This window comes from Cydia strobilella, chromosome 7, assembly GCF_947568885.1.
Source record: "Cydia strobilella chromosome 7, ilCydStro3.1, whole genome shotgun sequence".
In the NCBI taxonomy this organism is placed as follows: domain Eukaryota; kingdom Metazoa; phylum Arthropoda; class Insecta; order Lepidoptera; family Tortricidae; genus Cydia; species Cydia strobilella.
In genome coordinates this window covers 5,451,506-5,476,426 of record NC_086047.1, presented here as the reverse complement: position 1 = coordinate 5,476,426, position 24,921 = coordinate 5,451,506, and the positions used below count along the sequence as shown (strand labels likewise).

Below are 24,921 nucleotides of genomic sequence, written 5' to 3'. Positions count from 1 at the left end.
GAACTTATTACGACATTGAAGCTTGTTGGTTTTACGTAAGGTTTTTTTGTTATTTTTGGCCTAGCAGGTAAAGTTACCTCGTCTACAAAGTGACGGTCCTGAGCTCGAGGCATTTATTTGTGTAATAAGCACAATTTTTTTTCCGTTTCATGAGTTGTTGTAAATATGTACCATAATATATTTGAAATGTATACACATACAAGTCGTGCTTAGTTTCGGACGAGGCAGTGTTAGATTATCTCTAAGTGCCTGTATAAATTACCTGTGTGCTTATTCATATAACAACTGTAATTGTTTATTTTTGTGAAACATGAGCGATGGAAGCGATTAATTAACCTTTTCCCTCCATTTGCGTGACATTTTAGGAATTTCCTAAATCCTAAAATGTCACGCACCCGCCAATAACACGGGCATGATACGAACTGGCAAATATAAACCTTACTTCAAAGGCTTACTTCTTATTTTACTTTGACAGAGTACGCCGTAGCGTCATTGTACTAAAAGCACTAGAATCTGTTTTTCTATGGGGATATTACAAAATAATTAACTTGCAGTTGTAGTCGTACGTGCGTAAGGAAGGATATAACATCCTTAAAAAGTCTGCAAGTATCCAAAGGACATCTGACTAACTTAGTGAATAATTTTTTTAGTTTTCAGCGAATGCATTTTTTTTCTCTGAATTCAGCGCCGTAAGCTTAACGATGAATACAGTTAAAATCTGCATTTAATTGCATTGCCTGGAGCTTTCATTAAAACTCGAATGAAAGGTAAGAAATATATTGGGGCTTATGAAAGCACTGTTAAAAATATCCCTAAATTTTAAAGAAACGTGTTTCAAAATACGACTACATGTTGTGTGAAAATACAATTGCATTTTTTTTTAAACAGGGCGGGTAATTAGGAAAAAATACTATTAACTATATATAATAAATATTGTTCGGTAAACTTCCGATAGAGTTATTTAGTCAATGTATGTTTTTCGGGTTCCGTAGTCAACTAGGATATTGTTTCGCCATGTCCGTCCGTCTGTCTGTCTGTCCGTCCGTCCGAGGCTTTGCTCCGTGATCGTTAGTGCTATAAAGCTGCAATTTGAAAATCTTATACCTAAATAGAGCTTAAGAAAGACATTAAATAAAAAATATAGCGAATATGATCAGTTTTGCCGTTTTTGAGTTATCGCAAAAAGTCTACCCTTCATAGTAAAAAGACGTACAGCCATAGTTAAACGTTATTACGACATTAAATGAGTTTCTAAAGTTATTTGGCATTATTCATAGTAAATAAAGTAAAATGTAAGGAAACAATTGCTTATTTTACTCATTTAATTGTTATATACTTATTTAATATTTAATTTCCCGAAAACAGTTTCATTAGCTGTATGAGTAATGCAACTTGCCTATGGGCAGTTTTCAAACGAAAAAGTAAAAAATTGAAAAGCAAGTCAATCTCGCTGTTTTTCAACTTTAATTAACAAATCATTTTTTAAATACTGCAGTTTCATAAAATATGTGTTTTTTCATAAATATTGCAATTTAATGTTTATCGCTATGGATTATTATGACCATATGCAGTCGCCGATTCAAAGTAAGTTCTAAGGAAAAAATCATGGCCATACGTCTATTACTTTAATTTTAATTACTGATTATGGAAATTTGCCTTGTGTTTTTGGTTTCCTCGTATTCGATATTAAAAGTAGTTTTTTTAACTCGGGTGAAATGCACCACGCATCATTTTATCCTTTTGTTAACAATGTTCTATACTAATAGCTCCAGTTTAGCCTATTTTGTGACGGAAGGGTAAATACGGAACCCTTCACTGAGTCGACATGCTCTTGGCCAGCTTTTATTTTGAAATCTCATAACTACCCCATCGTTTCACTGTATGGAATTCTGAATAGATGTCTCTCTTGTTAAATTTGCCCCCGAAGGTGTTATCAAATAATAAAGGTCCCCTTTAGGCATTGTTATGTAGTCCTCCATATATTATGCACGCACGATAAATGCCAATGACATCACGTTTCTGCGTAGGTGGTCTCACACATTGCTCAGTAATTAAATTACTGCTTTATGGCGATGCCTTTCATTGAAATTTAATGGCTTTTCTAATTTGCCTTATTTGAAGTTACACATCTAACATAATAATATGATGCAAATAAGTAATTAATATTACATCTACATTTTTATTTAACACTAGCTTCTGCCCACAACTTCGTCTGCGTGGGATGATGATGATGATGATCATCATCATCATCACTTAAGAGCTTTGCTCTTGTCGGTGGAGTAATTGCCAGTCCTTTCTTTCCTGAGCCAGTCTTTTGATTTGCTCGTACGATGCATTCTCTTTTACTTGGCTCAGGTATGTGATTCTAGGCTTTCCACTGCCTCTCGTCTTTTCAATTTTTCCTTCCAGGATGTTAAGGAAAAAGTTGTCGTTTCGTATTAGGTGTCCTAACATCTTGCCTCTCCTATTCCTTATGATGATGATGATTGACAAAAATCATCCTATATCCTTCCTCGCGTCTCAAACTATCTCCATAAGTCCATTCAAAAATCTAAATCGATTTCGCAGTTTATGCGTGAAGAGGTAACAGACTGATGGAGATACTTTCGCATTTATAATAGTAGTAGGGATAGTAGGGATTTGCTAGCTACTAATTCACAGCTAACGAAGAGGATATAATAGGATAGAGCGGTACTGTCATAGTAAATTTTGTAACCACAGTAAATTCACTGCCATCTATCGACACACGATTAAAACTAAAAATGAAGACACAAAATACGATTTGATACGATAAAATGTAGTTATATATGGATAAATGTTTTTTTTATTTGCATTAATTCTTTTTATATGATTTTGACCCATGTTCTCTCACTGATATGCGTGAAAATTGTTAATAACAAACGAAACCGTCAACGCCATCTATACGAGAGTAGGCCAAAGGTAGTGGCGCCATCTGATCGAGAATCAAATTTTCTTGATTTTCGAGGCACGTTTTTTCCTTAGACTGTATCCATCTATTACGGAGTTATATTTATCTTTGCAGCTAAGGAGGCCGATTTTGATGTAACAATTTATTATTGATGTGTGTGATTTGATATTGATGTGATCGCACTTGTTAACTGAACTGTTGCTCAATATAGTCTGAACAAAATGAATTGGCAACTCGTTACTTCGACTTGTATACATACTTTAATGCACCGTAGGTAATCAAAATCAGAATCCAAATATTCGGTGTTCTCATTGTTTTTAATTGTCGGTAACTTCTTTTTTACCCTATAAAATTAATTAAATGTATTTTAATAAATATAAATTCGTATCACACATAGGTCAAAATCGTCTAATTGTATCTTCTTTATGTTCTTGGTTAGCTTTTCTTTGGCAGCCTAAAACCTCAGGAGGAACGACCCGACCTTCTCTCGTAATCTGCGTAATTGATGTTTCTGATTTACCTAGAAATTTTATTAATGACTATAATTACTGCAGATACTTATATTTAATTTAGTCGTAACCACTACTTTTAGCCGCAACATCGGCTCAGCTCAGCTCTATAGGTGAAAAGTTATTTCGTCTATCATGTTAAAAAAATATTAGGCCTACATCCAAGACTGGATCACCAAAAGGCCGCCATGATGATGATGATCATAGGTAGGTATATTCCGTAACCTTAAATTGGTCAATAAACAAGATTGATCGTCTCCAAAACCCATAGTAAACATTTATCAAACTCACTTTTTTTGTTACTGTATTTCTTCGCTTGTATAACATAACATTACAATAACCAAGTCGTAATAACCAGACTATAATGATATTTTGATTTGTTTACCTGTCAGCGCTGATGTTAATTTGGAAAATGTTTCGTTACAAAATATGTAGTTTAATTTTCCCGAACGGTTCCAGTAGTTTATTATTTACATTATTTACAATGTTTGGCTCTTGACTATAGTTTTGAAAATTTCTTGTCATTTATTATTTAATATTTAACACTTAAGTATTATTCAAGTAAACCGCCACAATGACACTGACAACAGTAATAACCTATCATTAAAATTATTGCCCGTGTAAGAAATTAGTTCCAATGAAATTCCGCAACATGGCGCATGATCATATATTACTAGTCAGGCTTTAGAAGAATTGTTATAAGTACTACCTTTTACATGCTTCAACTGTGTAGTACATGATCCATTAGGGAAAGGGCTTATAATTGCCATAAAAATATATGTTTGGTTAATACCATAAAACCACGGTTGTAAAAGTGACCCAGGAGACCGTAACCATGACAACGAGTGACAAGAAAAAGTTGATTCACCCATTTAAGGTCGTTCCAGCGGTTTGCCGCTGTCACTGTCACATTTCGCAAGAAAGCAAGAAAGAACGGGAAAGATCATGCGCGCCAAGTGTCAATTTTGATCGAATTTTGTCGATTTTTATTTATTTTAAAAACGTTCTTACAATATCGAAATTCGAAAGCTATGATATTACTATTTAAGTTAAGATTGTTTTTTCTTCATTTTTTGTTTATAGTATCACATAATAAATAACCGAGTAAAGTTTGATTAAAAGTCCGAGTTATAGAGGTTACTTTGGGAATTAATTGTATCGAGCGAAGTGTCATAATTCTTGTATCGGAAGCTATGTTATTAAAGATAATATAGTCAAGAACTACATATATTTTTTCCACATCTACGAATATCAACGCCTCTTAGAAAAACATGATCGTATAAGATCTTTCGCCTTCTGGCTCAGGGAACCGCCTTAAAAGTATAATTTATTTCAGGTTGGTTGTATTTTGTAACTCCAGAGGAGTTGCCGGTGAGTTTCCAACAGGCTATAAGACGTGCCGTGTTGATCTTAAGAAACGACTGTTTGTGTATATACTTAAATAAAGCACCTTCCTAACGTATTTTAATCGAAACTTTCTAAATTTAAATTGGGTGTGCCGTGCAAATATTTATCCAGTTTCCTTGTTCACAAAGAAAAGCAACTCAAAGCAAAGAAAAACATACCAGTATTGAGTTTTTAAGCTAAAAAAATATTTTCCAGTGAACAAATATGTTAGCGGATAACACTGGGCACTTGAAAATAAAGTGAGATTTTTTTTCACAAATGTCATAGTCCTTGTTCAATTGACATAGGATTGAATTTCGCCCGGCTTGTGTGAAAGATTTAGTCATTAAACCTGTACACTATAGCACGATTCGAAAAGTTAATTCCAGTTGTGTGCAATGATGTAATTATTATTTAAAAATGTCTTTTTTAAAAACCGGACAAGTGCGAGTCGGACTCGCCCACGGAAGGTTCCGTACTTTTTAGTATTTGTTGTTATAGCGGCAACAGAAACACATCTGTGAAAACTTTAACCCTCTAGCTATCACGGTTCATGAATGACAGACAGACAGACGGACGGATTAACGGACAGCGGAGTCTTAAAATAGGGTCCCGTTTTTACCCTTTGGGTACGGAACCCTAAAAGCGGTTTATCTAAAGCCTTTATTGTGAAATGGTGCTTTTGCCGTAGGTACATTAAAATTCCATGACATTTTTATCTGTGTATCTGTTATTTTAATTCATAAGGTTTATTTTTAAAGGCCAGATAAGAGAACTGTGCCATCTACCTTAGAGGCGTATTCAGATTTAAAATTATTATTATAATATTATTTGATATTTATCCCAGTGCATCTTACTCGCATTTATTTGATAGCGCGAGAGGGATGCAAACAGATTAATTATCAAATCAAAGTCATACCTATTTTTACGGTTATTAAGTAAAAAATCAAGATTAAAGATCAAATGCCGCTCCAGATTTCCATTAAATAAGCTGGTTTATCCAGCATAAGGCCGCGGTCTCGATGCTAGCGGGCAGACAAGCGGTGTAGTATAATCGAAAAAACTGCTCATCATCAACCACCACCATCTGCTTACCATCAGGCGGGCCCTATGCTTGATTGCCACCGACGTGGTATAAAAAAGAAAAAAAAAACTGATTTGTGACCCACCATACAACGTTTTCACAGTAAGTATCATAATAAATCAATGTACCTAATGCCCATGCCAGTAGTAAATGTGAAAAGGTTTCACAGTGGGTCAGGTTCATCAAGTTGTTCGAAAGAAAAATATCTAGATATTTGGGTGGTTAAAAATATGGGGCCACTGAGCACTCTCTGATTACTAAGCGCCACTTGCACCATCCCACTAACCCGGGGTTAACCGGTTAAACCGTTATCCCAGTATCAAACTGTACTGGTAACTCTAGGTTTAACCGGTTAACCCCAGGTTAGTAAATGGTGCAAGTGGCCCTAATAATAGTAAAACCAGCTTAAGAAGATTCTGACGGGAGCACGCCCAAAACACGCCTTCAGCGGGAAAACGTAATAGCCGTGAGAAGGATGAAAAGTTGCAAGGACCAATGTAAAATGGCTTAAAATACTTATTTGTTATACCACGACGGTGGCAAACAAGCGTACGGCCTGCTTGATGTTTAGCAGCCAACTATGGTACCATGCTGGTACCTATGGGTGCTAGCTACTCTAGTGGTGTTAGACGTGTGTTAGACCCTGCAAGCTATTTTACGCGGGAAATCATATTAAGCGGATTCTACCTATACTGTAGTAATAATGAATGAATGAATGAATGAATGAAATTCTTTATTTTCAGGCAACTATTGGCCCATAGAAAATACCTTAAAACTAGCATACATATTATTATAAAATATATTTTAAAACTAAAAACTAAAACCACACAATTATGGCTGCGATGCAGTTCGCAACCCCGCAGTGTCAGGGAGCCGGCCGCAGTACCGCCGGTACTTAATTGACACTCTACGGCCAGAACTCCTCCTTGGTGAAGGTCGCTAGATGTTCAGTTCAGAACGCTCATCACAAAAGAATTAAAATTCACACTGTCGAGATTCCAACTTCATAATCAATCTCGGAAATCAATCAATCAATGTCAATCGGCAATTAATGTCGGTCGGTATATAATAAATCTCGGGTGACATTACAATGTTCTATCAATAAGACACGTGAAACAGGCGGGTGGTCAATCATCGAAATAGTTATTTTCCATAACGTTGTTGATCCAGACGACGTACCCGGCGGTGCGCGTGTAGATGCCATACTTGCCTCGTTTGCCGCAGCCGTCGCCAAAGCTCGTGATCCCCTGGAACACCAAATTACCCATAATAATACAAGCTACTGTAGCGTTCATTATTATTATCTCTGTGGGGATCCGTAAGCCCATTATTTACATACAGGTTTAGACTTTTTTTCTCTTCAAAATATGGTACTTATCTTCTTTTTTTTTATAAAGTAACTATAAAATACAAAATGTTTAAACAGAAACTGCGTCTTTTAGGTAGCCTTACTGCAGTTGACTTTTTACTTGTGAAAATTGGCGCACAAAGAATTTAATTTCATCTACGAGTAGTATGCCGAAAACGCCCGTTTCCAAAATAGTAGGTCCAAAACACCATTTTCACAGATCATCCTCAGTTAAACTATTATGTATAGGTATAGTAGGTAGGTATGTATCAAGTTTGTAGTTTTTCCGTTGCCAAATCCGTTATATCTATCTTTCAAAGTTATCGCCTATGCCAAAATACTTGTTCCACGAATACCTATTCCAGAAACATCCATTTCAAAAATTAAACTTTGCCAAACACCCGTTCGCACGACGGGCGACAGAAGACGCAGACGTATTTAAATGTGAGTAATCTTAATTCATTTCGTTGTTGACTTTTGAATTAAGATAGGAATGCGGTTTGTAAAGATCATTAGACCGAATAAAACCTAGAAGTTATTTTATTAAATCAGATGGATAGTGATATTTATCTACACATATCATAAACCCTCTGATGCCTTAAAAATCCGTAAATAATGGCCGACATTAAGATAAACTGTTACAATAATTTTCTTATCTGTGAAAATGTTGTAATGGCTTCAATATTATAATTGGTCAAACAAATATTGTCAGTAGAAAAAGGCGGCAAATATAAAAAAAATGTAGGCCCGAAGGGATATCGTACCACAAAAAATTTGAATTTCGCGCCTTTTTCTACTGATTGCTTGACCAACTATATAATATATCAAAATCGATTTGGTGATGATATTCGAATTTCGAACATCTCTGAAAAACAAGCAATTCGATTTGACCTCACCTATATTCTAATAGCAGTCGAGATGACTTTATATTCGAAGTGAAATGTCAATTGCATGGAGACTATAATATAAAGGAGCCAAATCTCTATGTATGAAAAGTGTCCATTAAAAAACAGTAATTAGGCGGCGCCACCATACACCGAAATACTACCAAAAACAACCTACGTCATTTGGTCGGGTTATTTTTTGCCTTATATGGTTCATGTTATACTCATGTCCCAGAGCCTAACTAGCGCCACCGGAGAGATTAGGAACTATTATTTAAAGCTGAAAGCGGTCACTTTTGTAACAATTCTGCCATAAGAGATTGGCATCCTTTCTATACCATCCATAGTCAATTGCTTACAATTTTGACAAATCTCGCATGTTAGTTGGTATCGAACTATGGTTGGTATAGAAAGGATCGCAATCTCTTATGGCAGAATTGTTGCAAAAGTGACCGCTTTCAGCTTTAAATAATAGTTCCTAATCTCTCCGGTGGCGCTAGTTAGGCTCTGGGGCATGAGTATAACATGAACCATATAAGGCAACAAATAACCCGACCAAATTACAAAGGTTGTTTTTGGTAGTATTTCGGTGTATGGTGACGCCGCCTAATTACTGTTTTTTGATGGACACTTTTCATACATTGGGATTTGGCTCCTTTATAATTATAGTCTCCATGTATCGAACGGTCCCCGACTTTAGTTTGTCTCTGAATTTAAAAAAAAAACTACGGATGCGTGACATACGTGAAAAAGTTTTCATTTACCGCCATTCGACGTACAGTTTATCTTCAACATAATCACATTTACAATCGGGTCTATCACGAATTTATTTTGTTACCTTTATTTAACGACGTTTGTGTTTGTGTTTGACGTTATGTGTTCAAAACGCGGAAGTTTTAAATGTTATAGTTTATCTTGTAAGCATAACATTAATTTGTTTTGTTGCTTCTGAACTAACATATAGCAAAAGTTTCGTGTAAAATAAGCAATGAAGATAATTTCGGAGACGCAGCGAGTTTCGCCAGAGATCAACGATGCTCCAATGTCGGCTGTAATATAATATGAGGTTAGTGAATATATCACAGGAAGTTTATAATATGTGTGTCGATAAAATAGTGTATGTAACTGTACATAATAGGCATTTTAATGCCTTTCATTATGTAGCAGTCACATAAACTATAAACATAAACTACATAAACTACTACTCCATGCACAAAATGAAATAAATAAAAATTAGTTTAGCGCAGTCTTAAGTCTCCAGCAACCCCAAATGAATTCCAACATAGGTACTTTTTTGGTTGGATAGCTGGCTGGAAAAATTAGTATTCACGATTGCATTCTTAAACTGTAAACATTGTCTAGTGCAATACCTGGTAGTTGCCATGAAACTCGCAAATGAAGCCAACTCTTGGTTATCTGCATACGCATCTGGGGCCCGTTTCTCAAAAGCTTGTAATACAAGTGGAAGTCCCTTTCTAACAAAAGCTGTCAAAAAGTGACATTGAGTAACGGGCCCCTGGTGTGGCCTGGCTTTTAGTTCGTTACAACGACACGGCATTCCGTATACCAGGAAAATGAATGCAAAACATATTTACTACATATTGTTAATTGGAGCCTGATATAGCATTTTGTAAAGGATTGTTTGTTGATACAGCAGAATCATAACAACTGAGTGCAATTCAGTTTATTTAGTGAAATTAATACTTGGAAAGTCGGTGGACATAAAAATAGTGAGGGGTCCCTAATTGCCTTTGTGGTCTCGGAATTTTCGCTCCATTAAAAACTAAATGTGGTATATAGATTTTATTTGTTATAAACTGAATGGGTATAATTATTTATGTTATTTTTATTTGTTGTTTACATAAAAAAAGCTTACCTAAGCTGTAACCTTTATCTGATTTTTTCATACCATTAATTATTTCTAACATTCAAATTAATACTTTGCGTCATTTGCGTGCCTTGATTGTATGTAAACCTTGAAAATTATCAAAGGAGCAATCTGTTACAAGGTAAACCTTAACTTGGTGAAAATTAAATTATGGTTAATATTGGAGGTTTCAAATTATCATGCCACACGCTAATACTACTACAGTGTAGACGGCCAATTCTTATTTAAAAATCACTAAAGATTTTGATCTTGTTTTGATATGACCTTGACGAACGTTTTTGTGACTTTATAAAACCGTAATTCAGGTTAAAAATTTTCAAGCATTTTAATTTTTTATCTCTCATATCGGCCACATGGTTAATAAGAACAAAAGCTGTCTCCCTCATTTCCCGAATTTCCCTCTCGTCATTACACGGAATTAAATCTTGGGCACTTCGTTGGCAGCGTCACAAGTTTCACATTGACAAACACCCTGTTTTCGCATTTCCTTTTAACAATCTCCGTAAATGTTTACCGTAACTCGGTGATGAGTAACTGGATGATCAGATATTCATGTCGGATGTTTGAGAAGATATTTCTTATCGTTAAAAAATCTGATCGTCTCCGGTTGAGATTTGTGTGCTATTTATTATATTTTGAAATCAAGGGAAATCTCATTGCCTAGGACAAGACTGGAACTCGCAACTCCACTCTGAACACAAGAATCAAAAGAAGAAAGACACCCAATAAAGAAATGTAACACTCTTACGGTAAATACGCACACAGTACGGTACGGTAAATGTGAAAGTTCGAGTCGCGCCCAAGACTATGAATTTTCCCATTTTCCCTTAGTACAAATTTAGCACTTAAAGGTTACACGTTAGAAATATTTGTTCAGTTTGTGCTTAGGTATGTAGCAAAGTTACTGCCGTTACCAGCTAAGGTAGTTTCGCGGCTAAGCCGAGGAATTATGGCTGAACTTATTTTCCGTCGCCCCGGTTTATCTTGAAAGCACCGGATGCATTTATTACTCTTTAAATAACGGTTAACCGCACTACTGTATATTTTACTAATAGTTCATTTTCTATTTACAAATTGTTGAAACATGAAGCATAAGCACATTTAATATATTATATTTTTGTACATCACTACATAGTATAAAACAAAGTCGCTTTCCGTTATCTGTCCATCTGTGCCTAATGTCCCTATGTATGCTTAGATCTTTAAGATTACGCAACGGATTTTGATGTAGTTTTTACAGGTTTTATATAAATTAGTGGAACTACCCGTGCGAAGCCGGGGCGGGTCGTAATATATATTCACTATACATGAAATAAAATTTTGTTATAAATTTGACTAGCACAGTAGTGTAATTGAAACTAGTCCTTTGAAGGTGTAATATAATAATAGGTCCGCTTTTGGCGACCTTATCGCAGGAAATGAAACAGGTACTAGTTTTAACGAAAGCGACTGTTATCTGACCTTCCAACCAAAGTTCAAAATTCATAGACTCAAGATTCGAACCCGCGACCCCTATTTTAGAAGCAGCACGCTTTGTTATATTTACATAGGCACCATAAGTATCTGAAACTTTGTTAAACTTGTCACTAATCTTCTTTAAGCAAAATAAGCCTTGTAAGCTGGAAGTGGAAGACAACATTCGAATTTCACAGTTGCTGTTAGGAGTAATTTAAATATGTAAATTATTAAGCTAAAGCTAAGACGGGTGGTAGCATTTAAATTTACACAAACAAAGATAAAATACGCTGCAAGTATCGAAGTGGTAATATATGCATAAGACTGCAATTTATTTATCGTATGACATTTACAGTTACTGGATTTAAATTGAATTCTAATCTAAAGATTGAGGTTTGCACTCTTCAAATACTCGATGGCCCTTTCACTGAGGTTCGCGAGGTCTTCAATCCGTCCCTTGAATTTGGTGAGAGGGCATTCCAGAACGATGTGTTCGACCGTCTGCTCGGGGTCACCACACATGCACTGAGGGGAGTCACACTAGCCCCATTTATGCCAGTGGTAAGCACAGTTTCCAACGCCTGTTCGAATGCGAACCACCTGGCTTCGACAAACCGCGAAACTCCTCCTCCGGGTGCGAAACTCCTCCTTTCGGGCATTCTCGGCTCCGTTCGGCTCAGCATTGCTCCGAGCAATTAGTAGGATTTACACAACTTAACGTCCCTTTGCGTGCACGACCACAGATAAGATAAGACCAAAGTTAGACCTTTCATTAATGAAATACTGCGTGTTAGGTTAGTAGAGTCACTTATTTTGTCAAAATTAAATTATGTGGATGCGGTATTTGGACCACGACTTCTTTGTAAAACCAAAAGACTTATACAACGTGTCCAAAATGCCTGTGCTTGCTTTTGTTTCTGCATTCCATTGCGGGGCCACGTATCACGTATTATATTCCTTAATCAGCACAATATCCTAAAAATGCACCACCGCCGTAAGCTGCACCTTGCTTCTTTACTCTTTGGAGTAATAAACTGTCAGACTCCTATTTATTTATATGAGAAGCTTTCCATATCTGAGTCACGCTGGGGTCGGCGGTCTGCGACTCAACTTCTATCTCCTAGATACACATCAGCAGCCTTCAGAGGCAGTTTTCGTTACGCAGCCACTAGGTGTTTGAACAACATCCCACCTCCTATGAGAAACCTGCAAAGCATTCATAGTTTTAAAACAACTTTAAAAAAGTTTATGCTTAAACATCAATTTAACGAGGAATGCCTCAAACTTGAGACAAGCTACATTTCGATTCATTATAGATTATTATATTTACATAAGTGTATTAAGTATGTACTTACTGCCTTTTTTGTCCCTTCCGCAACCGCCACTCACTCTCATTTTTATTATTTAACGAATTGTTGTTTATTTTTATTTTTGCATCTTGTTTGTTTTAATTAATCTTGACGTGTCTTTTATTATTTGTTTTATATTGTGTTAGTATTCTTAGAACTGCACTAGTTCATGGCCCCGACGGATGATCAGCGCTAGTCCAGCCAGGCTAGCACCATGCTTCGGGACCATTTCGTGGCTTATATTATTTATGTTGTGTTTCCTATGTACGTGTTTTCCTCTTTTTTGCCACGAATAAACGCTATCTATCTATATATAATGACTTGAAATTTCACAACCCTAAATAGCCGAAAGGGATGATGCCATAGACAGCATGATTCGTCCCTGAACCGCTGTTAAACTTCGGTTTTGTAGGAAGTTTCCTTCCTGTAGGGTAGTACAGTACTATTATTTATTCTGTGACTGTACTGTAATTATGCGCGTATAGAAATAGGAACAGGGGGCCTAGCCAAGACGACAAGAAATTATTCGTGCTTAGTATCGATAATTTCATAATCATTATCATATGTTAGTTACTTAGATATATTACGCATCTGCCATGTTTCGAGTAGATCAGAGCAGCTATAGATACTCAATTTGTCGTCAGAATAACTTACAAAAAATCTAATACACCAATATACGCATTCCTATTCCTACTTGTTGAGCTTATTCTGCTGGCATTGTTATCTTATCACGCAACATCAATTATGGTGGATGATGTTGTAGGATTTTGTTGTCATGGAAAAGCAATATTGCTATTTAACGAACTTATTGCGTTTTTTTCCGGGTAATGGCTATTTTTTTAGAAAATAGTTTTGCAGTAATATGTATTAAAATATAAATTACTAGCTGTGTAGCAGGAGGCTGGACTAGCTGTTGCCCGCGATTTATACCCGTGGATTTGTATGTTGGTGGTTATTTATTCTACATGAGCATAGAGCATTATGCAGCTAAAGATAGCAGTAGGGACGGTTAATCATTTGTTAATAATATAATAATTATACAAACCATGAGATTTGTCTGCCACAACCTACGAAACTTCAAGCCCCTAAATGAAAAAAATTGTTCTCGATATATTTTCAAGACCTCTATTTAAAAAAAAATTGCTCCCGATGAAAACCTTCAAACCCGTTATAACTCCCTTAGGGAATAAGTTTCTAGAAACGCCGAAATAACTTTTCTTGTTGTAATCTTATATTATGCCTTTCTAAGGTTTTTAATCCATTGATTGAAACTTTCAACCCCGTTTTAACCCTTTTAGGGGATGAATTTTATAAAACGCTGAAATTACTTTTCTTGTATTCTAATAATATGCCTTTATACTCGTACAAAGATTGAGGTCCCCCGCACTCACAAAAATGTTTGATCTCGATACAAACTTTCAATCCCTTTTTCACCACTTTGGGGGATGAATTTTCAAAAACGCTGAAATTCGTTTTCTTCTCTTTTCATTACATGCCTTTTTACGAAGTCTCCAGTTCAAAGCTTAAAATAGAATTTGAACCCCATACAAACTTTCATTCCATTTTTAACCCCATTAGGGATTGAGTTTTCAATAACGTTCAATTAACTATTTTGTAATTTTATATTATGCCTTTCTAAGAAGTTTAAAAGTATTTGTAAAGGATTCAAACTTTCAACCCCTTTTAACCCTTTTAAGGGATGAGTTTTTAAAGTAATTTCAGCGACAAGAAAATTTCTTGTATTCTAATAATACACAGATTCAAGTCCCGCGCTCCAAAAAAATTATGATCATACAAACTTTCCACCCTTTTTTCACCACCTTAGGGGTGACTTTTCAAAAACGCTGAAATTCGTTTTTTTTTTGTTTTTTAATGAAATACCTTTTTACATTGTATCAAATTCCTAGCTTAAAATAAAACGAACCCTATACAAAGTTTCTTAAAATCGCTTATTATCTCTTGTACACTTTATAAATGCAACCTGGTGTGTAAATTTCAACTTTCTATCTTTTGTAGTTTCGGCTCTGCGTTGATGAATCAGTCAGTCAGTCAGGACACGGGCATTTATTTATATAGAATAGATTATGTAAGGCAAATTTTCACTCCAAATTCCAATTCCTCGTAATATTTTAAGCTATCTGACACTATCCTATCTGTAAAACATACTAAAATAATGAGAGCAAAAGCGGTGCTTGCAAATTTCGTAAACAATTTGGAAGATGGCCACAAAAACCCAGCGGCTTTTCTCCAAGACGTGATAATTATATCTCACAGTGAGATTATCCTAAAATCCATTTTCTTTTTAACCGCTTAAAAGGTTATTTTCTGTATTTAAATGAGGTTTTATTTATACTGTACGTACAGGCTGACTAACTAGGTAGCACGATGTTTAGGGTCTACCAATTTGCTCCGAAACTACAGGATCGATTGAGTTGAAATTTGGTGTAGGTATATGTGTGACCCGAAGACGGACGGATTTTAATTTTGGCGGCCATATTTGGGGGCCATTTTTTATCATTTTAAGGTAGATCATTTTGAAGTTATAGGTGAAAATTGAAATCATGCAATATTTAAAAACGCACGCTTTTCCTGTACTTCCGCTGCAGTGCCAGCAGTCCAAATTGCCGACACGCCGGCTTGCCTGTGATCACGTACAGCTAGTTAGTGGCTGGCTATATAATACTCGTATCCTGTAGGTACACCTGTCTATAGGAGCACTGTAGTCCACAAACTCACCTGTAAGTAATAGCGCGCGTCTTGTCCCCTACACAGCAGCGGGCCGCCTGAGTCTCCGGCGCAAGAGTCACGGCGCCCACGCCCCGCGCACACCATGTTGTCGGTGATCGCGTACTGCCAGTACGAACGCCGGCACACGCCTTGCTGAATTGTCGACACCTGGCAAAGGGAATACTTACTATTAGAATAAAAAACTTAGTGAACGATGCACCATTTGACGGTTTGCAGATGAACTGCAAATCACTATAAGCGCATATAATCGGCTTGCTACTGCAAGGTGGCGGTCACGCATTCGCCAAGCGAGGAATAAATATAGTAATACCTGACGCTCTAGCATGACTTGTGTTCTCGCGCACGACTCCATACTGGAGCAAGTCATGCTAGAGGGTCGGAACATAATATTACAAAGCGTCCCTGATGATTCTACTTAGACGTTATACACAGGCAAAAGTACACACTTTTTAAAATCAGATTTTCAAAGGCTAGTTAGCAAATTAATTATTTTACATACAACATAACTCACAATTTGTTGGAAAAACCTGCGCATCATATTATATAATAGCCTAATAAGATTGCAGCTCAAACAACATGTCACATTCCTTAAACTTTGTAATTTTACTCTCGTAGCTAATATCCCCACATAATTCCTAAAGTCGAAAAGTCCACAAAGACGGTGGCGTACTTCAACTTCGCACTTTAAAGTTCTAACATGAGTACTACTGCCAAGCAACTGGCAACGAGAAGGTATAGAGGGAAATGCTTGGAACACAATTTTTGACTCTGTAACTTTGTTTGGACTAGTTAGGAGGTGAACATTATCAAAAGTCCCCGGCCGTAGTCCTTAATGAGCCGGGAGGGAGAGGGGGGTTTGAAGGTCCCATTTTTCAGTTGGAAACTTTGCGTCTAAGCGACATGACTACTTACACAAAGCGAAAGCTGATTAAATTTGCTACAAGTTTATTTTGTCAAGTTTTTCGATATCTTGAATAGTTTTCGAGATATCCTCTCTTGAAAGGTTATTTGGGGCTCTAAATTTTATCTTGGTGGTTTAGTGAAGCTGCTAGGCCATGTTTGGCCTACGCTTCTTCACGCTTAAACCGTTGAACCGAGTATCGAGATATTTTGAGTCCCGAGATAAGTCCATAAGATAGTTTTTACCTCAAAAAATGATTTATGTTCACTACATAATTATACCTATATAATATTGTTGTTTTAATAACTAGTCCAAACAAAGTTACGAAGTTAAAAATTGTGTTCCAAGCATTTCCATCTATAACTTTTTTGAGCCTGGCTTGTCTCAATACGATGAAAAATTGCGTGTCGGATTAGCGTGAAAAAAAATGAATTGTATACACACGAGCGCGTTTTGGCTCGCTTCCACTGAAATTTCAAATCCGATGGTTCTTTTGTTTTGGCACTCATTGGGCTTCGCTAATACTCTTACCCCCTTATTCATATTAAAACTTTACGTTAAATTATGTTTTATCTCTTTCTTACAAATACATAAGTCAAAATTACAGATAAAGACAAGCGATTCATAGCTAATTCAGGCCAGTAAGTGACCCTACACACGAGCGCTTTTTCAACGCGCGTCAAAAAGCGCTTGAATCTGCCCGCACGCTAAATTCGATTTAAAGACCAAGGCTTAAAGTTGAAAATCCAGCAACGCTTGATAAAAAGCGCCACCGCACACCGCCATCGTGTGAATCAATACACATGTTTCCATTTGTGTCATTCAAACGCTTTTTTAACGCGCGTTGAAAAAGCGCTCGTAATTATGAGGCCTTACGCGTTTATGAATACAGGTACAAGACACTTACATAAGTTGTGGTTACCTATAATTAGATAAGCATCAGTCATGATTATTATGTTGTATAGATTTAAGAGCATGTAAGATGAATATCTGTTGGTAATCCTAAATAAAGAAAATGAAAATGAATAACGTCATTACTTGCCAGACCTTTGTTTTTATTGTTAATACGTTTTATAAATGCCTGACCACCGAAGCACTAGGGGGCTACAGTAAAATAATACTTAGTAAAAAAAGTTGTACTAATACTCGTACATTAGACATACCATAAGTACCAAACTAACGATTATATGGTTAAAATAATTATCTGAAATAAAGAATTAATAATAATAAGTACCCTTTATTTACCTATTCTTAATTTTCTAAGTAAAAATGGTTGACCTAAGTGCAAACTTAGGTTTTTGTACTTAGTTTCAATAGTTACGAAGGAATATTATTTTGCAAATTATTTTCAGTGATAAAGTTCCACGTTCCACCTGGTGTATCTTTTCAATTTCCGCTGGTGCGGAAGGTTTAAACTGATCCAATATTAATTAATAAGTAGGTATTGTGGGAGATCCAAAATATTTTTTTGTATTATCATTATCAACTATCTGAGTGCCTTCTACATGTTATTATTATCTACTGTTATTAAGTTATCACATCGCAACTGACAAACTAGATTAGCTCCGAATTATTATAAATAATTCGACTCTTCGCCTCCATATGTTATTTTAACCAACTTCTAAAACAGAAACCTTTCTGGAATATCCAGAATTTAATTACAGGGATATTTTGAAAGCAATTACCTATTCCCTTTGAGTTTGAGCTCGCTTGCTTCAAATGGATCAACTATCAATTACGCGTTATCAATACAGCAAATGACCGAAATTAGGGGTTGAAAATGATACCGTAACGTACCCTGACTTTGCCTTCAATGCCCAACTTTGAATTCTAACATATATAGGTAAGTTACTACATCTTAATTTTTGCCAAAATGCGACTATTGCTTAGAAGCCGTTTCGATACTGTATGAAAAGAAGGAAGTTGCAATTTTGTCGGTGAAATATTGCGTTTATGTTTATTGTTGCTATACAATATTTTTTAATAAAATGTAAGGAATCGATTGGTACCATTATTTTTTTCTTATTTGGAAGTAAAAAAAAAATTTAATTTTGAAACTGAGTTCTTGTAGTTTTTTATTATTTCCATATATTTTTAGATTTCCAATTTATTGTTATAAATTGCTCGTTTTCTATCTATTTATATTTAACTAGAATTAGTTATAAAATACAACATGTGTCAACAACCCTAATGCGAAAAAGTAATCTGTACCTACAGCTCACCGTTCCTATTCGCTCCAGGAAACATACAATTTAATCTAGCAATTCTATCAAACCCATTTCTTTGCCTAACAGTATATAAAATGTGTCACATACAATTTTGTTCGGAAGCGTAACATACTTGTAGTTTGTTTATTAAGCGCGCGGTTGTTTTATGCGATAAACGCAGCGTTAAACGCAAAGCGTTTGCCGCACACTATTTTACATCAGATAATCAAATGACCATATATTGTGTTACAGATATAGTGCTAATTGTTTGCCATCGTATTTTTTCGGAATCGTTTATATTTGTCATGCTACTTCAGACAACCTCAGTACTTTTTGTACAGAAACCGAGACTGACTTAATTAGCAAGACACGATCGTACGTTTTCGTGAAAATATGATGGAAAATAATTATGCATTACACCATACCATACAAGTGGAAGTCCCTTTCTAACAAAAAAATTGTTGTATTACAAGTCACAAGCTTTGAGAAACGGGCCCCTGTACGCGATAAACGCAGCGGTAAGCTCATTGTCGTTTTTCCTACATTATCCTGCGTTTGTAGCATAAAACAACCACGCGCTTTACGCAATATAACTATAGCCTTACCACAACTTCCTTAGCAGTGTCAAACTGGCTATCACTAACAACAACGAATTCGCTAACGTCTGCGTAACTTTCTTTCAATACATCTCGCTCACACTAATATGCGAGTACGAGTGAGATGCATGGGAAGTAATTTACACACACGCTAGCGAATATGTAAGTATCAAACTGGTAATAGCCGTACTATACCTAGGAATCAACATAACAAAATGTCGTGTCTAGTTTTGATTCAATTACAACTTTATACTGTACTAATTGTAGTTATAATCGACCTCAAGTGGAGTATACTTTTACTGGGAAATTCAGTTGATCACTTCTAGTCCCACTCCAAAATCACGTAGCTACTGTGCGGCGGTAGGGTAGGCTACTCGTTATAAAGACTATTATGTCTTGTTAGACCTGGTAACCTGATGCTTCTTATCTTTGATCTCAGTCAAAGATTAGGTCATTCCACCGCTTCTTCTCCTACTCAAGCGTGACGTAGCTAGTAGACGATAAAATGAGCTACTTATCAGGCAGACACACAGGGCAGTTTCCTAGATTGAAACGGCCCTGGTAACCTGACCGCTTCCTAGATCGAAACGGCCCTGGTAACCTGACCTTTTCCTAGATCGAAACGGCCCTGGTAACCCGACCGTTTCCTAGATCGAAACGGCCCTGGTAACCTGATGTAGGAAGTTTTCATCTTCTCACCTGCGCCTCGTGCAGTATCCTCGTGCCGTGGACGTCAGTAGACCGCTTCTTGCCCCATCCAAGGATAACACAGTTGGTATGCGGCGCCAGGGTCTGCTGCTCGCCAGGCAGACACGCGATGCCATGCCCCATATCCAAACGGGCGGACCCGGGCAACCTGACACAGATTTAATTTGACCGTTTTGAAAAATAAACTGAAGTCATCGATTAAGCCTTTTTCCTAAGCTGACTGTTTCATTATGTTGATTTACTGACTGTTACTGTTTAATTGCTGGTTATCCCGTATTTGTTTTTCTTAACCAAATGATTAGTGGCAACTTGGTTTATGAATTTGTATAGATAGATTTAATTGTGGAACTCTTTCCAATTAAATCTTAGACTATTTTGCCCATTTGACCAAATTGTATTTTAAAATTAGATTTATTAACGCGCGCACGCGTCGTGTTTAATGTATCGTCAAAGTATTTGAGATTAACAGTCACTTATACACAAGTTATAAAGAAAATAAAAATGCGTTTTTATTGTGCGTTTACGCGGTGCAGTGTACCAGAGATAATAATGAAGAGAATTCACGAAGGAGTGTCCTATGCGGTTAGCAAATTTATTGCTTCCTTAATATTACCTAACCTAACTATATCATATCTGTCACAAAATGTACCCCCCTAGCTCGTCTTTTTAGAAACTTGTGTAATGAAAAGGTTTTGTTCGCAGAAAATTACTAAAAAAGAAGACGACAGAAACTCGTCGATATTATTAGAAACTTTTTAGGTAAGTACCAGTATTTTCTCTCATTCAATTTTTTTTTCTGGGAAATCATCTCAAGCGTAGATAAATCCGCTGGTTTCCAAGTTTTTATTCCTTCTTATCGCACAACATTTCACAGTATCGCTTCAGTGTTTTACTTAAAGCAGAAAAAAAGAATACCCGCACATTTTCCGAGTAATCCAAGATAAGTAGGACCTATGTACTTATCTTGTTTTTTTCGGAAAATATATTGTTTTACAAACAATGGATAGTTCCACCCAAACAAAAATACAACCCAATCCAAATATCCAATGTATCCAAACATGTTAATCAATTTAGAAAACGTACAGTGCCGATAGACTAAATATGTAATAATTAATTAAATCAGATAGCGTGTTTTTGATTATACGTCGTTTATTATAATGCGCACTGCGTTTAAATGAGAATCCTTAACTGATGAAATAAACTAAACTTCGTTCTTTTCAAATAAAATGCGGTGTGTGATCCTTATGAAAGTTATAAACACAAATCCGTCTCGTCTTAGTTCATACAACAGCAAATTAGACCACTAAGACTTTATTGATAAATGAAGCTAGAAGCTATTCTAGCCAGTATATCGATGATGTCTTTCCACTCTATTAGCTGGTGCAACAATACATTGCTTGGTGTAACAACGGAGTAACTTGCCGTTTTTATAGTTGCCGTTTCCTTTGTCCTAGTGTAGGTTAAGTTACCCAAATAGGTCAGAAGAGAGACTATAATTTAAATATCAAACTTTGTTGTACAGTCGCTATCAGATATAGGAGCCCACATTTTAGGATTTCTTATAAAAAACAATATAATTAGGTAGACAAAGTACTTACGTAGGTATATAAATACAAGTTAGATACTTACGGTTATAATCTTCATATCAACTATCAGTTGATGTGGGGGTTAAGTTAGGTATCTAAAAATGTTACTCCCATACCAATCCCATACTAGTACTTTGCGTATTTTCGCGTCCGTTGGTACATGAAGAACACTATAGATTCTACTTTGTGAGTATACTTTGGTTCAAAATAATAATGCCTGGCCGCCATGATACCAAGCTGTTGTGTGTAGTGTTGCTGTCTTGCTGTTAGGCTTGGCTTGGTCGGGTTTAGTTAAATGGATCAAACCGAAGTGCCATGCGATTACCCCGCTTAGAGTTAAACAAATGTAGAACGTGTGTAGAACTTACTACTACAAATATGTAAGTAATCTTTCTGATGTGTTTCTCACGCGATCCGTATTTTCAACATCTAGACCCAGTTAGACCCGCGGCAGCGAGAATAACTAGCCTATATTTGCCATTCATGTAACAGCATCGTTTACAGTGGAGTGAAGTTAGGCACTTCAGTACGTAAACAAATATGTGACGTACGGCGCGTTTATTCACTTAAAGTAAGTGAAATTTACTCTGGCAGCTGATGGTAGATGTACTGAACTCACGGCGCCTTAAGGTAATATACAATTGCTTAAAATAAAATTAGTTAAGGCGTTTCGGTATTTTTTCTTCCTTTAGTTAAAAATATTAGAAGTAAATGTTACGCCATAGGATTTATTTAGTTAATTTAAGGACAGATTTAATCGAGTTCAATTTCTTTATAATTAAATCTTTTTTTAAATCTGTGCGTGCTAATTTTAACTGACTGCGTGAGTACCTATTAAAATTGCCAACCAAATTGCCAAGTTTCAACAAGTGTCGAACTTCCCATTTAGAATCCCTGTAAAGTAGTCAACTACTTATAGCAAAGCTTACCGTAGCATCGCGACGTCGTTGACGACCGTGTCAGGGTCATACAGAGGATGGATAACGGCCTCGGTGACCCTCATTTCGAGTTCACCGCGGTTCCGAAGAAGCAAATCGTGTTCGCCGAGACGTACGTAAAGGCGCTTTCGAACGCAGTGCGCCGCTGTCACTACCCAGCGGAGCGATATCAGCGTACCTCCGCAGAATGCTTCCTGTGAATTGCGAAAATTTGTTACTGAATAGGATACTCACTCAAATTTATAAATTGATGTCAATTTGATCTGATTGTGACTCGCCTGTGCATCTCGATCGTACTTATATGTTCGAACGCGAAATAAGCATAGAAAATGTAACGTATTATTAACAAATCAATACTAATTAACAGATCTTTAAAACTTGAATGCTGTACTAGATATTTTAAATAAAATATTTCAAGAGGGGGCTTCTTAATTCTACTCTTATTTGTCTTGTTGTTACTAAGTATAATGCTGATCTAATAAAATTAAAATTACACAAAGAACGTAAGAATCTACCTACTACACTACTACAAAACAAAATACTAAAAGAAAAAAAAAAGAAAAAAAAAGCCCTCATTATGCAGCAGTAAAATCGCATCCCAAACTATATAAAAGCAGAGGAAAAAGACGCGACATACGAAAAAAGTTGAAATCATTCCTTGCTGAAAAAGCATACAGCTCAGTCACAGAATTCCTTGATGATTTTTCATAAGTAATATGATTTTGATAAGTATACCATTATTTTAAGGCTTGTTTAAAGTTAGTACGTATGTAAAGTAAATACTTAGCTTAAGAAAATGTTTGCAACACCCTTCTGGGTTCCATGTGATACTTACTTATATACTCTTACCAAGGTGCAATTAACGATATTATGATTATGTTACGTACAGCGAGTTGCAAGTGCATACCCGCTTTATGAATGGAATTCATTAATAAAGTGTGTATGCACAATTCCAGCTGCGTGTACACTACCTACACACGTAATTGAAAGCTCAAGAGATATATTAAATGTTTCATCGTGTTATAAATAACTAAATCAGGGAAGGTACGAAACGCAATAACACTCCGCTCCTTCATTAAAAGGATACTAGTGTATTTTGATGCAGGACTTGTAGGCATAACGATGGATAGTTGTGACCTAACTAAATAACATACCAGTATGACCACGGCTAAAAAACTAGGTTCGTCATGTCAGGCATCGACGAGTAATAAGAGTTCCTGTTCAATATATTCTCCGCCATTGTTCTACACTTGACGGTTGCCTGACGGGCGATAAAATAGCTTTGTTGTCTGGCGAATGCAAAATTACAACCGCTAACAAACTGTCTGTACAACAAAGATGGAGTGTCAAACGCTTAGCTGGAGCACATTATGAATAAATAACGAAAACATTGCACGATCATGAAGAAGCTTTTTTTATATAGTACACTGCCTTATTATTAATGGATCTGTGGAACAGCCGGATGATTTGACCAATCAAATCAACGCTGGAAAGGAGAATAAATGGGATAACCGACACGTAGCTAACTTTACAAGGTAGCCAAAAAACTGCAATATATTCTAAAAAAAAACATTAAAATTCGTAATGAAGACGAATATCTTAAATGAGTAACTTTGTCTGGTTAAAGTGGTGATGTGTTCTTTTTTATACTATTATTATTTTACATTTAAATGGGATATTTTAGAATTGAGTGTCGCTTAAGCAAAATTAGCATAAAAATAAATTTAGGTAAATTCTCTTACCTTAATTATTCAGGTAAAAAAGTCCAAATAAAATTTGGCATTATAATTAATCGAGTAATAATTATCTTATTGCAAAAATTGCTTATTGTAGATTCAAGTAAAAATATATATGTATGTAAAAATCGACATGAAAAAACAACACGATAAATTATCTAATCACTTTTTAAGAAATCATTTTACTTGATAAGCTACTTATGGGACACATTCAATCTAGGGTACATCCTATAAAATTTTGAAATATAAAGCACAACGAAATGATTGTCATACCAAAGATAGATATAACTCCGTAATAGATGTATACAGTCTAAGGAAAAAACGTGCCTCGAAAATCAAGAAAATTTGATTCTCGTTCAGAGGGCGCTACTAGCTTTGGCTTATTGTCGTATAGATGGCGTTGACGGTTTCGTTTGTTATTTAACAATTTTAACGCATATCAGTGAAAGAACATGGGTCAAAATCATCAAAATAATTAATGCAAATAAAAAAAATCATTTATCCATATTTAAATACATTTTATCGTATTTTTATAAATCTTCATTTTTAGTTTTAAAGTGTGTCGACAGATGGCAGTGAATTTACTGGGGTTACAAAATTTACTATGACAGTACCGCTCTAGTATAAGTTACTCTATGGTCATACGAATGATTAAAAAAAAACGTTTAA

The 24,921-nt window shown here is 35.9% G+C and overlaps 1 protein-coding gene across 1 annotated transcript in view; it reads right to left on the bottom strand.

Moving 5' to 3' along the window:
- Positions 1–7,027: 7,027 nt before the first annotated feature.
- The window catches only part of LOC134742793 (vitamin K-dependent protein C), a 56,719-nt gene continuing 38,825 nt past the window's right edge, over positions 7,028–24,921 (bottom strand). The window contains exons 9-12 of the mRNA XM_063675977.1: positions 22,508–22,710; positions 19,984–20,140; positions 15,569–15,727; positions 7,028–7,155 (exon numbers count right to left, since the gene is read on the bottom strand). Of these exons, the coding sequence (XP_063532047.1) occupies positions 7,036–7,155; positions 15,569–15,727; positions 19,984–20,140; positions 22,508–22,710 (639 nt within the window). The 3' untranslated portion in view covers positions 7,028–7,035. The remainder of the gene's footprint in view (positions 7,156–15,568; positions 15,728–19,983; positions 20,141–22,507; positions 22,711–24,921) is intronic.